General features: G+C 44.7%; 1 protein-coding gene across 1 annotated transcript in view; it reads left to right on the top strand.

The window, feature by feature from the left end:
- PCIF1 (phosphorylated CTD interacting factor 1) overlaps positions 1 to 18,697 on the top strand; it is a 125,162-nt gene that overhangs the window by 58,188 nt on the left and 48,277 nt on the right. The window contains exons 10-11 of the mRNA XM_078651906.1: positions 15,353 to 15,515; positions 15,967 to 16,139. Coding sequence (XP_078508032.1) covers positions 15,353 to 15,515; positions 15,967 to 16,139 — 336 coding nt within the window. The remainder of the gene's footprint in view (positions 1 to 15,352; positions 15,516 to 15,966; positions 16,140 to 18,697) is intronic.

The following is an 18,697-nucleotide window of genomic DNA, read 5'->3' on the forward strand; positions in this document are numbered from 1 at the left end:
CTTCTTCCGAGGTTTAGATTCCATCCTCATGGCAGCCAGATCCCTGGTTACCACTTCTGCAAAGACGTCGATTGCATCCATTGCAGTCTGAGGGACAAATCTTGAGGCAAGTTTGAAAGTACTTTTCGGTGCTTCTTGCTCTACGTTAACATTATCCAGTCTTTGTGTTAACGTATTGGTTGCTGCACTAATCTCCATGTCACCATCTCGTCTCAGATTTTGCAAAACTTCACAGGCCGTGAGATCATTTACCGTTAGAAGATCGGTGTCTTTACTCTTTCTCAGATACTTTGATTCAAGCTTGGTTGGTTTGACCTTAAAAAACTTATGCAGCTTAATTTTCCGAGTAAATTTGTAAAGGTCTATGCGTGTCTGTGTGTATTCCATGTTCTTATTCGGGCAAAAGGTGAGTCCTAATTTCAACACGGACTCTTCCATTGATGTTAGAGGTCTGTCTGATAGATTCACGATGGTGAGTTGGTCTGAGTCATTCACCATCTGCCTCTTCTTTGACTCCTGGTTACACGTGTTGTTGATTTTGCTTGTCCTCTGCCTTTTGCCTTTCCAACCTCCTCGCCTTGTTTGCCTGCGTCTTCTGGGGGCTTGTTCTTGCCGCCCCGCAGCCAACTCTCCTGTATGACTTTGAACTCGTGTTGAAAAGGAGTTTTGGTGGTTATTGTCGCAGGCATTGTGGTTTGGTTAGACGTTTCATCTCCCGAGGTCTCACTTAGATTGACATCAGAGTCTGAAGTTTCAACTCTTGTTTCCGGTGATGTCCTCGGCATCAGATTTTTTCTGGCCACTTCCTTGCGTGGTTGGTCATATTTTTTATGGAAGGTCAACACCCTTCCCATTGCATAGTCCCGTTCGTCCCGGTCAAATTTCTCTTGTTTCCTGAGTTTGATTTTCATTTCCTATTTCTGAAGTCGCTTCTTCATATTCGCCCTAAGTTGTTCCTGTTCCTCTTTGTTCGCATTTTTCATAATCAGTTCTTCCAACTCTTCAATTTCTTTAACGACCTTATCACGGTCGCTCCACGCAAATTGAATCAAAATCTCCAGCATACCTTTGCAGGAGTTGGCTATGTGTGACGCCCATGTTTCCAATAGTTGGGGGTCCGGGTTCTCGTATGCGGGTACTGTAAAGATCCGAAGACCTCGAGGCACTCTCTGTACCTCTACGTATCCCTGCAGTGATGTACCCTCCCACCATTTGCGTAACTCTCGCTCGTATAATTTCTCGAGTTTTTGGAACTGCGTTGATAAAGTGTTGGAAACAGTCACATTTGTAACTTGTAACGGTTTTGAAATGTCTGGGTTCTTATTCTTGAACATGTCTCCTGCTGCATCACAGCGCTCTGACATGTTAAACATTATTCTTTATTGCCAAAATCTTTGGTCTCCCGGTCCCGGGGACCAAAACCTGAAACCGTCTGCTTCCTGCTGCCTGCCCCTTCGCCCAACCGTCAACAAATGCAAAATAACACGAAAAAAGTGCTTCAACGAGCAGGCTTACCGTGTACCAGGTCCGCCTGCTCATGCACTTTCCGTTAAGCTCCGGACCTTCGTTGCTTCACACGAAAAAGGCAGTGAAAGTTCTCCTGTTTTCCAAGGGTCCGTTGACGGTGGTGCACTCACTTCAATAAACCCACGCTCCAAAACACCAAGTGCATGAGTCACTCTCAGGGCGGGTGCCGAGTAACGCGGTGGTGTCCGCGTAAAATATAAAGGCTCCAATTTCCAAAAATACCCAGCCGGGTTTACAGGAAAGCACAGCACTCACACGGGCAGCAGCAGTAAATTAGCAGATCGGTTTATTCAGAAAAATGAAGCAGACGCGTTTCGGGAGTAAAATCCCTTCGTCAGTGTTATCGTCAGAACGCCAACAATTACACCCTTATCTATGTTCATGCCAAATACCGACATCAACAAAGGACTAATGCATTTAGGAAAAGGTAGCGCGCCATCTTTGAACGCCTTTGATATTTACATTTCGTCAGCATGGGATATTGCAACACAAAATATTTACATTGTATTCAAAAACATCAATAAAGACATTGGTGTGTAATTATTTCAAAATCTCGCCGTGTATCGGCAACAGTTATAATGGACACTGAAGTCCCAACAAGGCACGAACCTGAGAAACAAAGCATTACATGTAATGCATATTTCAAGCGAAAAAACGCTACCATTAAAAATGAACGCTATACTTTATCATGATCATCGGTCCAGATATTCCAGCTGTGCCTTCGATCACCTTTAGGAGGGCAAGATCGTTACGAGATGAATTGGTTCACAGTTATCTTCCAGTGGAGAAAAAACGTCTAGGGACGCTGAAAGATGCAAAAGGCTTCTTCCCGTGCGGGAAATGTAAAGCCTGCTCGGCAAGTAAAAGAACTCTGACATACGAGGTGCCAGGCTGCCTCGTGGCAAGAAAATTACCAAATTTATGTCTTGTCACACTGACCATGCAGTTTACTGCTTAGTCTGTCCATGCTCGTTGAGGTATGTGGGTAGTACCATCAACCCAGTTAAACTCCGAATACTGGAGCATATGCGGGCAATTGCCAATAAAGATTTCAGCTATCCTGTGGCACGGCATTTTGCCATTAAACATAAGAGTGATAGAACTCTGCTGCGCTACTTCTGTTTAGATCAAGTGGACGAAAACCCTAGAGGAGGCAATCGATTACAGGTCCTGAGAAGACTAGAATCTAGATTTATTATAGATCTCGAGACCAAGGCTCCCAAGGGATTGAATATGGGGGAAGAACTTGCCACTCACCTTGGCTAAGAATTTGTTGTACAACATATGAGTAATCTTATGAAACTGTTTGCAATATCGGTGATGATTTGACTGGATATTATTCTGAAGATGTATATAGTGAATGTATTTTTTGTTTTTTGGTCATAATGGGATTTATTTGTGGTGTGGTTTTTTTCTTCACCGACCTGAGAATTTAGCAACCTGATACTGGGTTGCAACTGCCGATCCACGGCAAGATCATGCTAAAGTATAGCGTTCATTTTTAATGGTAGCGTTTTTTCGCTTGAAATATGCATTACATGTAATGCTTTGTTTCTCAGGTTCGTGCCTTGTTGGGACTTCAGTGTCCATTATAACTGTTGCCGATACACGGCGAGATTTTGAAATAATTACACACCAATGTCTTTATTGATGTTTTTGAATACAATGTAAATATTTTGTGTTGCAATATCCCATGCTGACGAACTGTAAATATCAAAGGCGTTCAAAGATGGCGCGCTACCTTTTCCTAAATGCATTAGTCCTTTGTTGATGTCGGTATTTGGCATGAACATAGATAAGGGTGTAATTGTTGGCGTTCTGACGATAACACTGACGAAGGGATTTTACTCCCGAAACGCGTCTGCTTCATTTTTCTGAATAAACCGATCTGCTAATTTACTGCTGCTGCCCGTGTGAGTGCTGTGCTTTCCTGTAAACCCGGCTGGGTATTTTTGGAAATTGGAGCCTTTATATATATATATATATATATATAATATATTTGTGTGTATATATATATATGTGTGTGTGTGTATATATATATATACACGTATATGTGTGTGTGTGTGTGTATGTATGTGCACAAAATTCTCTCACATGGAACAAAAAACTCAGGCGCTCCTGTGTGCTAAATTCTCAATGTAATGACTTTTCAACGCATTTCGGCATGACGCCTTGCTCACGGTCATTGGTTTTAATACATATAATTCCCGTTCAGCATTGTAGTATAAGGATATGTTTACATCCATAGCTATTTCAATAGGACATATATATATATATATATTTTTTTTTTGCAACTATTTTTATATTTTCCAAAGCACAAGGTCAAATCTTACAAATAGAAAAATCTATTACATAGTGAATAAAGAACATGCAGGAAGATGGTGGAATGGAATATAGCATTCATCCTTCTGACATTCTTAATTTGGCACCTGTTAGTTTATTCTAGATATTCGTTTAGTGTAGAATGGCAATCAAATGGATCCCACAATATAAACATTTAAGACCGACCGCAACTGCGCCTGTGCATGGCACACCATCTTCTTATAAATATGTAGAGTGTACTGTGCATACATTTGCAATAAGTAGTCTTGCTGGCCGAATTATAGGCCCACTACTCGTGACCATTTAACAACTCCTGTGTTTTTTATTTTCATTTCTGTCTCGATCTGAGGCCATGAGCACCATTGCGCACACGTTGCAGGCTTTAGCCCACCGCCATGATATGGTAGGGGGATCTGAAGCTTTCTAATTTGGTGCTGTTGTGATGTGGAATGTTCGAAGTAGTCATGTAATCGACCTACTCACAGTGATGGAATAAACACTATTGTTGTCTATGCTCCTGAGCATAATTGTAGGAAAGTGGATTATTATATGATGGGGTTTAAAGATCTCACCATGCAATAATGACACAATCTTCATCAGGCACAGTTAGGTTTCTTTAATAAAACCATTTGCTTAGTCGTAGGTAGCTGTGGCACAGTTAAGTTAGTCTTAATAGTAGGAAAAAGTGTAAAGCATTGAGGTAAGTAAGAAACTTAACACCATACAAATCTAACACCAATTTATAAAAATAGTGTTTTTTAATTTTAAACAGACACAAAATTAGCAAAAATCTATCAAGAGGAACCAGAGATGATTTTTCAATGGTAAGTAAAAATGACTTGTTCTTAGACATAATAAATTGTTGCAAGTGGTCAGTAGTCAACGGCTAAAGTGGCTGTTAGAAATTTCTTGAACTAGCCTAAGTGGTTTGGGAGCCAGTCACAGGGCCACTCGAGTTCAGGGAGGCAGTTAACTGGTGCTTTCTACGGTATTAGGGTCCTCTGTTCATGTTTATCCTTTAATGCTGTCCAGCCAAGAAGTGGTCCTGATGCTGAGAATGAAAGATGCTGAAGAGTCCACAAACCTCAGGGGTCGTCTTAGGCCTCAGAACTCAATGTTCCATCATGCAGCAGGGGATTCCACTGCAGGTCCAGTCACCACTGGTCAGCTAGTCTCCTAATTGCGTAGTCTCAGTGGTTCTTTACAAGTGAGTAAATCTTCTACCCTGGGAGACCAATTTCCACTCTTATTTCGGTCACTGGCCCAGTTGATGTGGGGGCACCTCGTGAGGGCGAAGACTCTTTCTCCCAGCGGGAAGTTCATCATCCAGTGGCTAGCAGGCGTTCCTGGGTACATGGGCTCTCGAAGGATGCAGGTTTCTTTAGACATTGCTGGTCCTGAAGCGTAACGGGGGGTAGCCACCGAGCCCTTGGAATCATTTCTTCTGTCCTGGCACAAGGGGAGCTCTTCCACGAGTGGGCAGACCAGGCAAAGTCCTAAGTCCTCTTTCCAGGTTCCTCGGGTGCAGCAGGTGCAGTTCAATCTTTGGTACAGCCTCTTTTTGCTGTGTCAGATGAGAAGCAGGGCAGTCCTTCTGTCTTCTTTCCAGTCATGCAGTGATATGACTATTGAGTGCCAGGAGTGTCCCTTTTGTATCATCTTTAGGTTTGTGGTAGTGGAGGATTCACTAGTCAGTGGGTCAACAGTTCACATGGGGTTAGCCCTCCCACTTTACATCACTTCCTTGAGGGTTGGCTAAAACAAATCCCAGGGTACATTTCTCTGCGTGAATCCAAGATGACTTAAGAGGTCTTCCTCTGTGAGGAGATCTTGGCACACCACTGAGGTGTACCCAGCAAGGGCGAGATGCCAGTCTGTCTGCTTAGACAAAGGAGCGGGCAGGCTTTGGTGTAGTTGACATTTGCTTTACTGCTGCAGTATCCTGTTCGAAGTTGGGCCATCTGTGTCCACCTCCCGGTTGTCTTCCAGCTGGAGGAGTTCCCACTGTTGCCTGTTCCTTGGCGCGCTTCACACTTCCTAGCATTTGGGCAGCCTATTGTCTTGGATGACAATAGCTGCAGTCATTCAGGAAAGGCTACCAGGGATTGGACAACAAAGTGGTGACTTTCTAGAGTCACTTTCTTATTACAAGTTACTTTAAAGCCAACTTCAGCAATGAATTTGGTTCAGTGTAATTATTAATTAGATAACTTGGAGGACTGTCTTTGGTAGTCACAAATGGAAGTTAGTATCTATCTTGGTATCTAGTGTAACACCAGGTTAGGCAATGGGGTTACCAACCTTTGATAAAAAGAAAACTGTCATTTTGGGGTTTCACTGTCGGGGCTTGTCAAACACAAAATGAAAGAAAATGCTTCTTATTAATATTTAGCAGCCATGGCTACCAGCACCCTTTTCCTCAGGGGCATTTTAGTAATATTAAAAAGGAAGGTTCTGACTTTGCAAATGGGTTTATTTTGCCATGTCGAGTTGGCAGTTTGAACGCTGCCCGACTAGGCTGCATTGGCAGGCCTAGAGTCCTGTTTTACTTTGTCACTGTAAGGTGGCACGATTGAGCGCTGCAGTCCACAAGTGACATTTAACTTACTAGCCCTGGTTACCTTTGGTGAAACACACTAGGGACTTATCAGTCCAGTTAGGCATTAGCCAATTGTATACATACTCTGGGGGTCAGAAACATGCACTGGGGCCTGGAGAGCTGGGCCCAGTGCACTACAGAGATGCATAAAAAGCAGCATCAGTCCAAACGTTTGGAGGGTGATCATACAAAAAGAACTACTTGCTCACAAATACCATGTGGTATATAAATACTGGTAATTTCTTGAATATATATGAGAACTTCTTTCCAGAAGATTTGTATTGGCAGACAGGTCAGATGCATGTGATACGTTATGCCACTTGCACCACAAACCTTCCAACAGATGACTCAGTCCCCAAACCAAGTTGGGTGCCACAGGAAATCTAGATCATATGCATTCTCTAAATATTGGCTGCATAAGAATACTGTTGCTGATATTTTCCAGATGACATCACACGCTACTCAAGAGGTGAGAACACTCATATAAGCTATTGCAAGGCTTTACGTGGACTTAAAAAAAAATTGGGATCTCTAAAAGGGGTTTGTCCAAAGAGTTGTTTCTAAAAGTCCTTTACAATGGGCGAGGCCTGTGTAAATAAGGACATGACTTCAAGTAAATAAGTCTAGAATACTGATAATTCATGAAGTCAATCAACAAACGATAACTGAAATGAGCAAGCAACAACATATTTATTTATCATAATTTGGGCCATACTCCCAGCTCATAGGCTAGTGTTTCCACAAAATGATGGTAATTTATACACCATAGTTTAAGTCATTTTTGGCATCAGGATCCGTTCCTTCCAATCACTGCACACACAGACGTCCGTTAAACAACAATTAAATCAAGATTACCACAAATCCGATTTTAGGGCCATTTCAGGGGTGTTAAGTGCTATGGAAATACAATGTAATCCACTTTCGGAGCTGGACTTGAATTTCACCAGAGCTGAAACGCTCAACAAAAAGTGGCATCGAGGTTAAAATAATATACGGCCAGGGGGGCAGAGGAGAAAGCTAGCTTTTCCTCATTTCAGAAAAAAAGGCAGGTTTACATGTTGCTCTTTCTACTCGATCCAAGTCCTGCTGCAGATCATGATAATTCACGAAATCATGCAAACAAAAAAATACACACTCCACTTCAATTTCTGCATTTCCCTATTGCCATTCTGATGAGCAGACCCCCCCCACCCCCCCTGCAGCTGTATACAAAAATTTATAAACAAGTCCAACAGCTGATTGTTGGTGTAGTAGCCATGCCACTGCGCAACAGCAAAAGTAGACCTAATCCATTGTGAAATGCTAAGAACCCAAGAGGTGAGTCCTCCGGTAGTGTTGTGCTGTGTGAAGAGTAACAGAATAGAAAGCATGGTAGGCCTGGAATAGCTACCATGCTTTTCTGCCCCCCCCTTCCAGTGGTTGTTAAGGCTCCTGGTGAAGGCTGAGTGTTAATGCCAGGAATTGCTGTGAAGCACCAGGTTGCTGCCTACCTCTGTCATTAAAACTTTTTGTTTGTCCGACCTGCTGCTAGTGTGTTTTTTTAGTCCAGTAATTAAGAGGATCAATACAGAGCTCAAAGCTGACCCGTCTCAATCTTTCTTTTTAAAAACGAGTGGTGCTCAGAGCTGACAAAAATTGGCCCACTTAAAGCCCGAGCTATTGTATCACGGTTTGGGAGAATCGTTGGCAGAGAAGTGAGTTCCTGAGTTATTCAGTTTGTGCATCAGAATAACAACCCTGTGCTAAATACAGGCACAAGTTGTAATCCCACAAACCTTACCATAGAATACCCGTTTGGTCTCTTCTTTCGTGGAGACAATTACTGTGCATGTCATTCTTTTGTGTACGTTAGGAATTTGTCTGCAATTTCCCCTGTCATAGTAGAGCTGTTTTTTCTGAACGATATATGTGCTGCAGCTGTTAAGCAGAGCCTCCAATTGCCCCTTACCCTTCTTAATTTCCAATTCGTTTCCCATATCAGGATGGACTCCCAACTGTTCAATCAGCATCTGTAGGTCTACCACTTCCACTTTACAAGCTTAACAAATGGTATTGGGTGGGCTATTCATTCTCTTGTTATATCTTTAGTGGCTTCATTTCTTGTACTCTAAGCCATACCATTCTTAACATTCATAACATAGTAGTGAGTAAATGATTCCCGAATATTTCTCTTAACACTGAATTGCTACGAGACATCATGCTCTTACCCTAGCTCTACTGGTACAGTAATGGTGGCATGGTCCGAAAGGATCTGTGTAAGAAAGTTCCCCTTTTTGACATAGGCACCCCCACTTTTTGCCTTGTATTTAATGCCATTTCGTCTGGAAGTACACTGGGTTTCTGCCAACTGGATCCCCAGTGCCAGATCTCTTTCCATAAAACTATGCAGTTGTTCCCCAATTGGCAATACCGTTAGCACCTACTGTAAGTGCCTAGTAAATGGTACCCCGGTTACCTAGGGCATGGGGTACTAAAGAGGGTCCCTAAGGGCTGGAGAATGAATTGTGCCACCGTAAGGGACCCCACCCTAAACACATACGGATACCTCTGTAGACTGCGTGTCTTGGTGCAGATCAAAGTGAAAATATGACATTGCATACAACCTGTGTGCCATGCCTGGAGACACTGCATGCAGTATAGGGAAGTCACTCCTACAGCAGGCCTGACAGTCCTAAGGCAAGATGCACTATACTACATGTGTGGACCAATCTGCTTGAGAAGATATGCCCCTGTGCTGGTCAGTTCAGTTGCTGCGAGTGCTGGTGATCAGGCAAGCCATTTAAAAGTGCATGTGCTGGACAAACGAGTTCCCCAGATAAATGATGGCTTCACTGAACCCAAAGATGTTCGAATCAAACATCTTGTATTAATAAAGAGGGCTTCTTAGATGTGCCTCCTGCCAACTACTACGGTGCTGACTGACTGGTCCTAGCCAGCCCGCCACCACAGCGAGTTTCTGACCCCAGTGGTGAGGGCCTTTGCTCTCAGGAGGTCAGGAACAAATCCCCTCCCACAAAAAGACTCGTGAATTAGCATTCCAAGGCTGGGAGCTTCTCTTGGGAAGGGAATCCGGCTTCCCTCACAGGAGAGGATGCTGACTCACCAGGTCCAGGACCCATTTGGCACCTGGAAAGGCAGGAACATAAGTAGTCAGAGAGGCATTTTCACCTTCAGGCTAGTTCCACCCCTAAGGTGGACTACCTGAAGTGAATACGAAAATCAAGTCTACTGTCTTTGTGCTAGCAAACCTAGGAACTCTGCGACAGGGTTATGCCCACTTCTGGATGGCCAGCAAGCACTACCCGGTTTTAATAAGTGAGAATTCTAAAATTCCTTTTTTGAGTTTTCACTGGGGTTCTGAGAGCACAACAATGGCTAGTGTAGTGGACACACTTGATGATGTTCTTTCTTGTCTTCACTATATGAGTTGTGTTTAAAAGGGAGCACGTTGATTTCCTTTTTAGTATATAATTACATTCTTGCACAAAAAGAGAGAGTGGCCAATGATCAGAAGTGGGTAGACTGGCAATTATTGGTCAGTAACCCCCTCGGGTGTTGCTACCGTGAGGTACTCTCTCTTCACACACACATTTTTTCTCATATATATAATTTTTCACGAGCTAGTACAAGATTTGTGATGACATTTTGTTGAATTTTAAAAGGGCACCATGATATTGCATAGTAGTGGAAATTAACACACTAAGAGGATAAGGCGGAAATATTAGTGTCAGATCCTACGTAAGAATTCAGATAGGTGCAATTCAGGTGAGGCCTTCTATTGTTGGAATTATGCCCACTTCTCACAGGAAGTGGTCATATAGGGGGCGTAGTGGCCCCAGGGTTAAGTAGCCCATTGGCTACTACCTTACACTCCCCTAACGCCCCTAAATCTATTATTTAGGGGAGGCCATGGCACCAGAATATCAGATCCTGCTAACCTAAAAGCATATCGAAGAGCCACGAAAAGTAAGAACTGTGGAAGAAGCACCTGACTTGGTGCCAACATTGGTTGCCAGTTCCTTATTCCTTTCAATTGCGCTTAAGTCGATTCATACTGCAAGCTGCTGTACCTCCAAAAGCCTGGGAGGATTGACAGCACTTCTGCCAAGACACAGGAACTCAGTGGAGCAGCACAGCTGCCCCCCCTGCACCTTACAGGTACCATAAAAAGAACTAAGGACTGCAGACCACGTAAACTTGACATTGGCTAGCACTAGTGCACCCGTCGCTCCAAGCCCGTGCTGACATGGACCAACAATGCTAGCTTGGTCCCCCAGCCCTCCAGAGATGAAGCCCACCTTTGGTTTGCCAGGAGGGGACTCTTCTACGCCACCCATAGTCTGTCTGCAGCCCCCCCCCTGACCGCAGGTGACTCTGCCATGAGAAACCGGATGCCTCAAGACCTCTCTGCACCCTTTGCTCCTGGCCAGAGTGGAAGTGGACTGCAGGTGTCCCCACGTCCCCGAGCATCTTGAGTCCTGAGCCCCTCTGGTGGTTCCGCCCGACTGGCCTCCCAGTGCAAACCTGCAGCCTCTTTGTGACCGGACCGATCCCCATTGACTAACATTGGGAACCTGACACTATTGCACCACTGCATCCATCTCCCGTATTGCCCCTGGAGGTGATCTGCTGGAGCTGCCTTGGACCTTGCCCTGTATTTACCTCAAGACCTTCGGATTGGTCTTGTAAGTCGCTGTAAAGAACCTGTATGCAGTATTTGTTTTTCCTCCATGGGGTAACATTGCCGCCTATGAAAATGTCACTGTCGACTCTTGAAACAAAAATGTATTTCTTTCTCGAAACCTACTTAACTGATTGTATTGATCTGATGTGTGTGTGTGTGTGTGTGTGTGTGTGTGTATATATATATATATATATATATATAGAGAGAGAGAGATAGGTAGATAGATACATGTTATTTTTATAAATTGGTGTGGATCTCCTTATTGAGTTGTGTGTACCGTATATTGTGTAGTTGAAGATGTCTAACACTCCTCTCTGATGAACCTAAGGTTGCTCGACCACACTACCCCCTAAAAGAGCACCTTCAGATTGCTAGAGCAAGCCTTTGTCCACTAATAAGGGAATTACCTAGACTCTTTGCACAGTATACCTCCTTTTAGTATATTATATAAAGAGCCAGCTTCCTACAATATGTGGTTGTTGGAAAGAGGAGCACGCAGCTTGGCTTACAATTGTGCCAAGAAAAGGTAATCTGTGCTGGTATGCTTGCAGTGAACATTGGAATCAAATTTGTAATCACTTTCTTGTGGACAATGGGATATTCAGATATCAGTAAAGTTAATTCTGCTATCTCAGTGCTTCCTTAGGTTTTATCATTCTATTTGTGTTTTATCTCCTTCATACACATTCTGTCTTCCTTTTGTCTCACTATTTCTTCCCTTCTTTCTCTCCTCTCTTTTCTGTTGCTGTCATCACTGCATGTTCACATATTTGGCTTTCCTTGTTCTCTCTCTTTATTTCCCTCCTTTTATTTCACTGAAGGATATCCTCTCTATCCTACTTGCTTCCTCAAGCACCCTATCTTTGTACTGCCTGATCACTTGTGCTCTCTTACTTTCCTTCCCTCATTTCTTTCTCTGTTGGCCATTCAGTGTCACTCTGGCTTAGTCGCTCTCTGTATCCCCTCTCCTCTGATGTCTTCCTGCTCTCCCATCCATCTTCTAATTCTTACACTGCTTGTTACTTTCAAGCAAGCTCTTCCTGCTATTTGTTTCCTTATCTGCTTATCTCATTCTTCTGTATTCATGTTTACCTTCACCATGTTCCTCCTGATCTTTTCCTTTTTTTAACTCTCCTGTTTACCTCTACCTGTTTGTCACTTTTGCTAGTATCGTGCATACTGCAAATTTCAATTTCTTTTAGTCTCTGACGCATGAAATGCAAGCAAAAAAAGGTTACATTCGAATCTTGCTGCACCGTTCAGAATTTCAGCTTTCCCTGGCCTCCTTATAAGTGTTGGTCATAGTTTTGTTTGCATCTGGTTAGCGGTATGACCTGGAGACCTTTTCTGCTGGATGTTAGTTGCATGTAGAAGTTACTGCACATTTTATTTCTTGTACCTATTTTGCCACTCTTCAGTTTACTTGCATGGGTTGTAGAGACTCTTCATAGTGACTCTGGGCCAGATGTACGACTGTTTTGTGCTGTCGCAAACGGGAAATCGGCTGGTCTGCGACTGCAAAAAAGGGTGGTGGTATGTACAAATGCTATTTTGCGAGTCGCTGACTTGTTAAATAGTGTTTGCAAGTCACTACTAGGAAGGGGCATGCCAAGGGTGTCACTTCCTAATAGCAAGTCAGAATGGTATATATCATTGTTTTGCAACCGCATTTGCAAAACACTAGCAGTTTACCACCTGCTTCAAGTAGGTGGTAATCCATTCGCCAACGGGAAGAAGTCCCCAGGGGACCCCTTCCCCTTTGTGAATGGGTGTGAAAATATTTTTTAAGGGCAGGCAGTGGTCTCTCGGGCTGCATTTAAGGGAAAAATGTTGCTTTATTGAAAAATCAAACAGACATGGGGGTCTGCTATCCCCCAGCAGGCCTGTCTGCAGGCTAGTCCCAATTGCAAATTGCGACCTGCCTTATGAATATTAATGAGGCAGGTTCCTTGCGACCCATTTGAGTTTCGCAAACAGACTCTCATACACTGTTGTACATCCCGTTTCACGAGTCGCAAAACACCGCAATTTGCGACTCACAAAATGGAATGGTCGTGCATTTGGCCCTCTATTTTTTATTAGCATCCTGGGTAGCTTTATCAGGAAGAGTAGAATGTTGTAGGCTTATGGGTTCTAAGCCAAAGTTCGGCTGTTGTTTAGCACCTTTTAATTTCTCTTAATATGGTAGGCGGTTAGTCCAATGTAGAAGGCGTTAAAATAATCTAGTCTCGAGTTAAAGAGGATTCCCACCACCATGGGATGAGTAGTTTGGTATAGTAGGGACAGGAAAGAGAGGGTTTTACCCAGGAGTTTGCTTTGGTGGGTAAAACCTTTAAGTGCTGCTCATACGTTTGAATTGCGTTGTTCCTTCTCACTGAAGACAGTAGGCGGTAGGTTTAGAAGGCCTGTTTGTTAGCAAGTATGATGTGCTTAGGATGCATTTCTGTTTTGAACGGTTTATATTGAAGCTGTTTCATCCCATGTTTACCACAATGCATTTGATTCCTTTTCGTGTGGCTTCAAATTGGTTTAGAGGGACTGTGGCCTTGGGGTACAATTGACTGTTGTCCGCATAGGAGTGGAAGTGAAACTAATGGGTGCAGAGCTGGTCTGTTTGGGTATTTAAGGTAGATGTTGAAGAGCAGCGGAGACAGAGGTGGGTTATTGGAACTCCACCGGCGACTTCATGAGTAGCAGAGATGAGTTCTCCGATTCTCACACTTTGTGTGCATTCTTCAATGAATGACTTAGATCATCTGGTTGTGTGACGTATTGGCCACTGTTTGGAGTGAGTGGCCTATGATATTTTAGACCGTGTTGACTGCGACAGAGATGTTTAGTAGTGTCAGTATACTGCTAACTCGACTAGACCATCAAACCCTTTTACCGGTGCTTTTATTGTGGGTTTCTTAGCTTTGAACGGGTGTGTTTCAAGAATGTCATGCAACTTGCTGCATTTTTCAAGTTTGCTAGTGACTTTATTTTTACTTGTAGTAGTTTTGCCTACCATGGCAACATATGCATAAGTTTCTCATCTCCCTCTTAACCACCACCCATTATGCCCCATCTTCCACTCTTGTTGTCTCTCTTTGGGCCTCTCTCGGGTTCTCTTAGTCCTCTCTAGTATGGTCTATGCATCCTTTCTCCTCCTATCCTACTTGACTCCTTTCTACCTCTTTCTGTTTGCCGCATGCTCTCTTCCTGTTCTACATCTTGCTAACCTTCTATAACGCTTCTGTTTCTCTGGGAGGCTTTTCTCTTCTCATCTTGTACACATGTTCAACCTCCAGAATTCCACCTCATTGGGTTTGTCATCTGCCGCTCTCTTTTTCCCCATCTGTTATCTCATGTTCTCGTGCTTGCTGTGTCTCCCACTACTCAATTTCCCCCATTTTATTTTTCTTCATTGTTTTCTTACTTTCCCTTATTGGTCCCTACTTGTTTATTATATTTATCGTTAAGACTGTTCCGTGATTTTCTTCCTTTTTTTGTGTGCACTTTCTTACTTCTAAATGCTTTCCTGCATGTTTTACTCTTCATTATATTTTTTGTTGTTTCCCTGTCTAATTCCTTCCCGCTTTATACCATCTACTTGTTTTAGTTCTCATTCTGTCTTTTTCAACACCTTGTTTCTTTTTTCTCTTATTATCATTGTATTTTATTGTCTTCTCCGTGGTAATCTCCACAATTCTGAGTCCTTGTTGCTGTGTGCCTTTCTTTGTATTTTAATTTGAGCATATATGGCAGCAATCATTCTTTGGAATTGTCTCACACTTGATTAACTGCCAATCTGTATTTCGATTTTTACATAAAGTTTTGATAAAAGAATAATATGGGTGTGCAAATACATGCCCGACTGGAATAGGGACCCGTCTGTAAAGCAACAAAGTGCAGTAAGTAATAGCAATTCAGGGAATAAATCAGAATCAGGTTAATAAAAATAGAAGTGGAGAAATTGTGGGAGTAGCTATCACAACAGTTCAGCTTCAAGGGGATGAGGTGTCAGAAAAATTATGTGTGTGTAATGGGGTAAACACTGAAGTTCTACATAAATAGAGAAAAAAATAAAAATGTCTTGAAACCACTCGCCATAACTCATAAATCTGGATTACCAGGCTGAACCATCACCAAGATGATTCCTGTATATCTGTCTGTCCTGTTCGTTCAAGTGTACCAGACTCTACCTAAAGACTTCTTCTGACTCCCTTACCCCTTTGCAGGATCGGCTGGAACATCTACGCAAACAGTGTGGGCCTCACATGACCGCTGTTGCCAAGGATTCAGTGGAAGGAATTTGCAGCAAGATCTTCCACATATCTTGCGAATATGTGAAGCGGATCCGTGAGAAACATCTAGCTTTGTTGAAGGAACACAATATATCAGGTATAGGCTGAATGAAACTGACAGCACTAAGTCCAACTTAAGACAGAGTAGGAGGAGTCAATTGGGAGAGGTATAGAAGGTGATGCATGGATAGAACCTTGAGATATTTGCAAGGAGTTTGTCTTGAAGGGGAAAGTGTACTGGAAGAAGGGACTAGGTTTGAGGAAACTAAGATAATCAGAAAGTGGAATGATAGAGATTTGAGAGGCAAGTTTGGGTAGTGAACAGGAAAGCTGCAGGAATAGAAGAGTGAAGTTATGGGTAGGTGTGTAGGATTATAAAGTACTGGGGAGAGTTGCCTTGGTTAGTAAGATGGTAAGGTGTGAGAGGTGAGTTGATTACCGAGGGATTGCTCCATGTATGTGGGTTAAGAGGCAGACTTTGATTTTGGCTCTCTGTTGAGGTCAACAGAAGGGACTTGGTTGTGACTGCTCAATATTGTTTCTCACAGACGAAGTGGAAGCTCCTGAGGTTCAAGGTCGCCTTGTGTATTGTTATCCAATAAGGCTGGCTGTACCCTCTCCGCCGATGCCATGTGTGGAAATGCACGTGGACACCAATGTCGTCTGTGTGCGATACAAAGGCGAGGTGGTGAAAGTGAGCCGCAGCTACTTCAGCAAGCTGGTAAGTGTGATGTCATAAAGAAAAAGCTTAAATCTAAGGAACTAGAGTGGTGGGTCAAAAGAATTGAAGAGCCTAATGATACATGCAGATGCTCCCCCGCCAAGTCTTATTTTGCAGAAAGTACATCTCAGAAACAGTTAGCAAGGTTTGCCTCTTTCTGTTTTTTTAGCTTTTCTGCCTGAAAATGCATTAACTCAGAGAAATATTGTGATTAATAGTGTCACTTTACCTTCTCAAGGCACATAAAACAGGCATCCTTCTCTGTCATGCGCCACAAAAGTTAATTCATGATTGGGTCCCTGAGTTTTATTTGTGCTTAATGTTTTTCATTAGTGTCAGTTCTGTTTTTAACCGGTTTTAGGTCTGGGTTTGGACAGCATAGCTGTAAGAGTTGAGTGAGCTTTGGGTCCGCCACTTTCAACCCCTGGCTTTGTTCCCCAGTCTCTTTCAGTCATTTACTTGAGACTTTGTTGATAATATTTTTTATTCAGACCGGAGGCGTGTTCATCTCTCACCTAACTGTTGGCTGTTTGAATTTATCTTTCTGCAACCACCTAGTTTCTTGCTTTGAACTGCATTAGGGACTACTTTCCAAGTAATGCCCTCTCTGCCTTCTTCTGGCTTCCTCCTGTGTGACTCATTTTGTTCCTCTTTGGTTCCCTCCGAACCCTCCCTCCATAACATGTGTACTCCTCTACTCCCATGACTTACTGCATCATTTTCCCACATCTTCCTCCTTCATTTGTGTGTTCCTGTCCACTCACCTGACAACCTCTTGTATATCCCTCCCGCCTTCCTTATTTCTCCTGTGCACTTCTTTCCCCCACCACACATCTTTATATCACTTCTGTGCCTTCCTCCCCTGTGCACACCATGTTCCCAGTGCCCGGCTTTCCCTCCAAGTGGCTTTTCTTAAGTGTCACTGAGACCCAGTATTTTTATTTTGTTTCCTATACTGATAACTCCCATGCCTTCAGTACCCTCCTTGTTTCTTTCCTATGTCAGAACGAGATTTGGTTGCAAGGAAGCCACTTCTAGTCCTTTTTTTCCTACGCTATAGAAACTAAATAAGTACTATAGTGAATGCTCCCTTGTTATGCAACGTTTATCTGAAAGAAACAGATTAGTATTAGATTCCTTACCTTAGAATATCCCCAGGCGTCAGTCTGGATCCGGAAACTTTTGCGTAGCAGTACCCCTGCGCGTCGGTAGGTGTCGTCTGCAGGCGTCACCTGCGGCTCCGCGTCCGTCGTTGGCGTCGTGCGCCGTGATGACGTCGCTGGAGTATATAGACGCCGCCTCCGCGCGCTGACGTCAGTTCTTCTTTTTTCCGCGCCAGTTAGCGCAGATCTGAGAAGTGCAGTACTTCGGTCTTTTGACCAAAGTTTTTTGTGAATCCTTGATTCTTCTTACGGTGCCGGTAGGATGCCCGGTTTTAAGAACTGTGACGACTGTGACCGCACGATGTCGGTCACGGATCATCACCGACTCTGCCTCCGGTGCCTGGGCCCCGACCACGCCGTGGACGACTGTGTCGACTGCCGGGCCCTGACGAGTAAAGCTAGGCGGGAGCGTTCCCGCAAGCTACTCGAGCTGCGGGTGTCGGCCCCGCGTCGAGAGCGGTCCCGGTCCGGCCGGAGGTCGAGGGAGCGGTCGCGGAGCCGCCACGAGCGCTCCGGAAGTCGTCACCATTCCTCTGGTTCCTCAGGTAGGAAACACAAGAAGTCGCGGCGTCGTCATCGTACCCCCGACTCCCCCCGACGCGGCCGGGGGTTCGGGTGGCCCCGCGTGAGTCGCCAGCGCGGCCTGCTCCATACCCTAAGGTCCCTGGGCAAGGCGCGACGCCCGGGGAGATAGAGGAGTTCCTCATGGCCATGAGGGCACTGTCTCCTCCGACGGGGCCTACGGCGCCTTCGGGCCCTGTGCTTCCGTCCGGGGGCCCTAGCGGTTCGGGTGCTCCTGCCTCGACGCCGTCGGGTGCTCCGGCCCCGGTGCCGCCGACGGCTCCGACCCCGGCGCCGCAGGGACCCTCAGGGTCGACGCCGGCTGGTCTACCAGCCTCTCCGGCACCGATTCCATCGGGGTTGCCCCCGACGCCGCCCCCGGAGCACCGGCTCCGGGCGGCGCCGCCCCCATACCCTCTCCGACTCCGGACGCGGAGTCGGACCGGCGTCGCCCGAAACCGAGTCCGACGCCGATGGGGCCTGTGGACCCAGGGGAGCCGGTCTACATTGTTGATTCCGAATATGGTGAATATGTAGATTACGGAGAGGGTTGGGAGGGGTCTGAGGACCCTCTGTCACGCGAGTGTCAGTACAATGTGGACTGGACAGGTGATTTGGGTGACGCCAGTGGTCTGGACGACTCTCCTAACCCTGGCTTTGTCTCGCCTCCTACCGTGGCTTCGGAGGAGGGGGCTGCTTATTCAGTGGTGCTGATGAGGGCTGCCAAGGCCTTACACCTTGAGCTCCCCGTCGCGGCCGTGAGGCCTAACATCCTCACTGAGGTCTTCAAACCGCAGGAGCCACTGCTGCCGTTCAACGAAGCCTTGTCTGACG

This window comes from Lissotriton helveticus, chromosome 7, assembly GCF_964261635.1.
Source record: "Lissotriton helveticus chromosome 7, aLisHel1.1, whole genome shotgun sequence".
Lineage (NCBI taxonomy): Eukaryota > Metazoa > Chordata > Amphibia > Caudata > Salamandridae > Lissotriton > Lissotriton helveticus.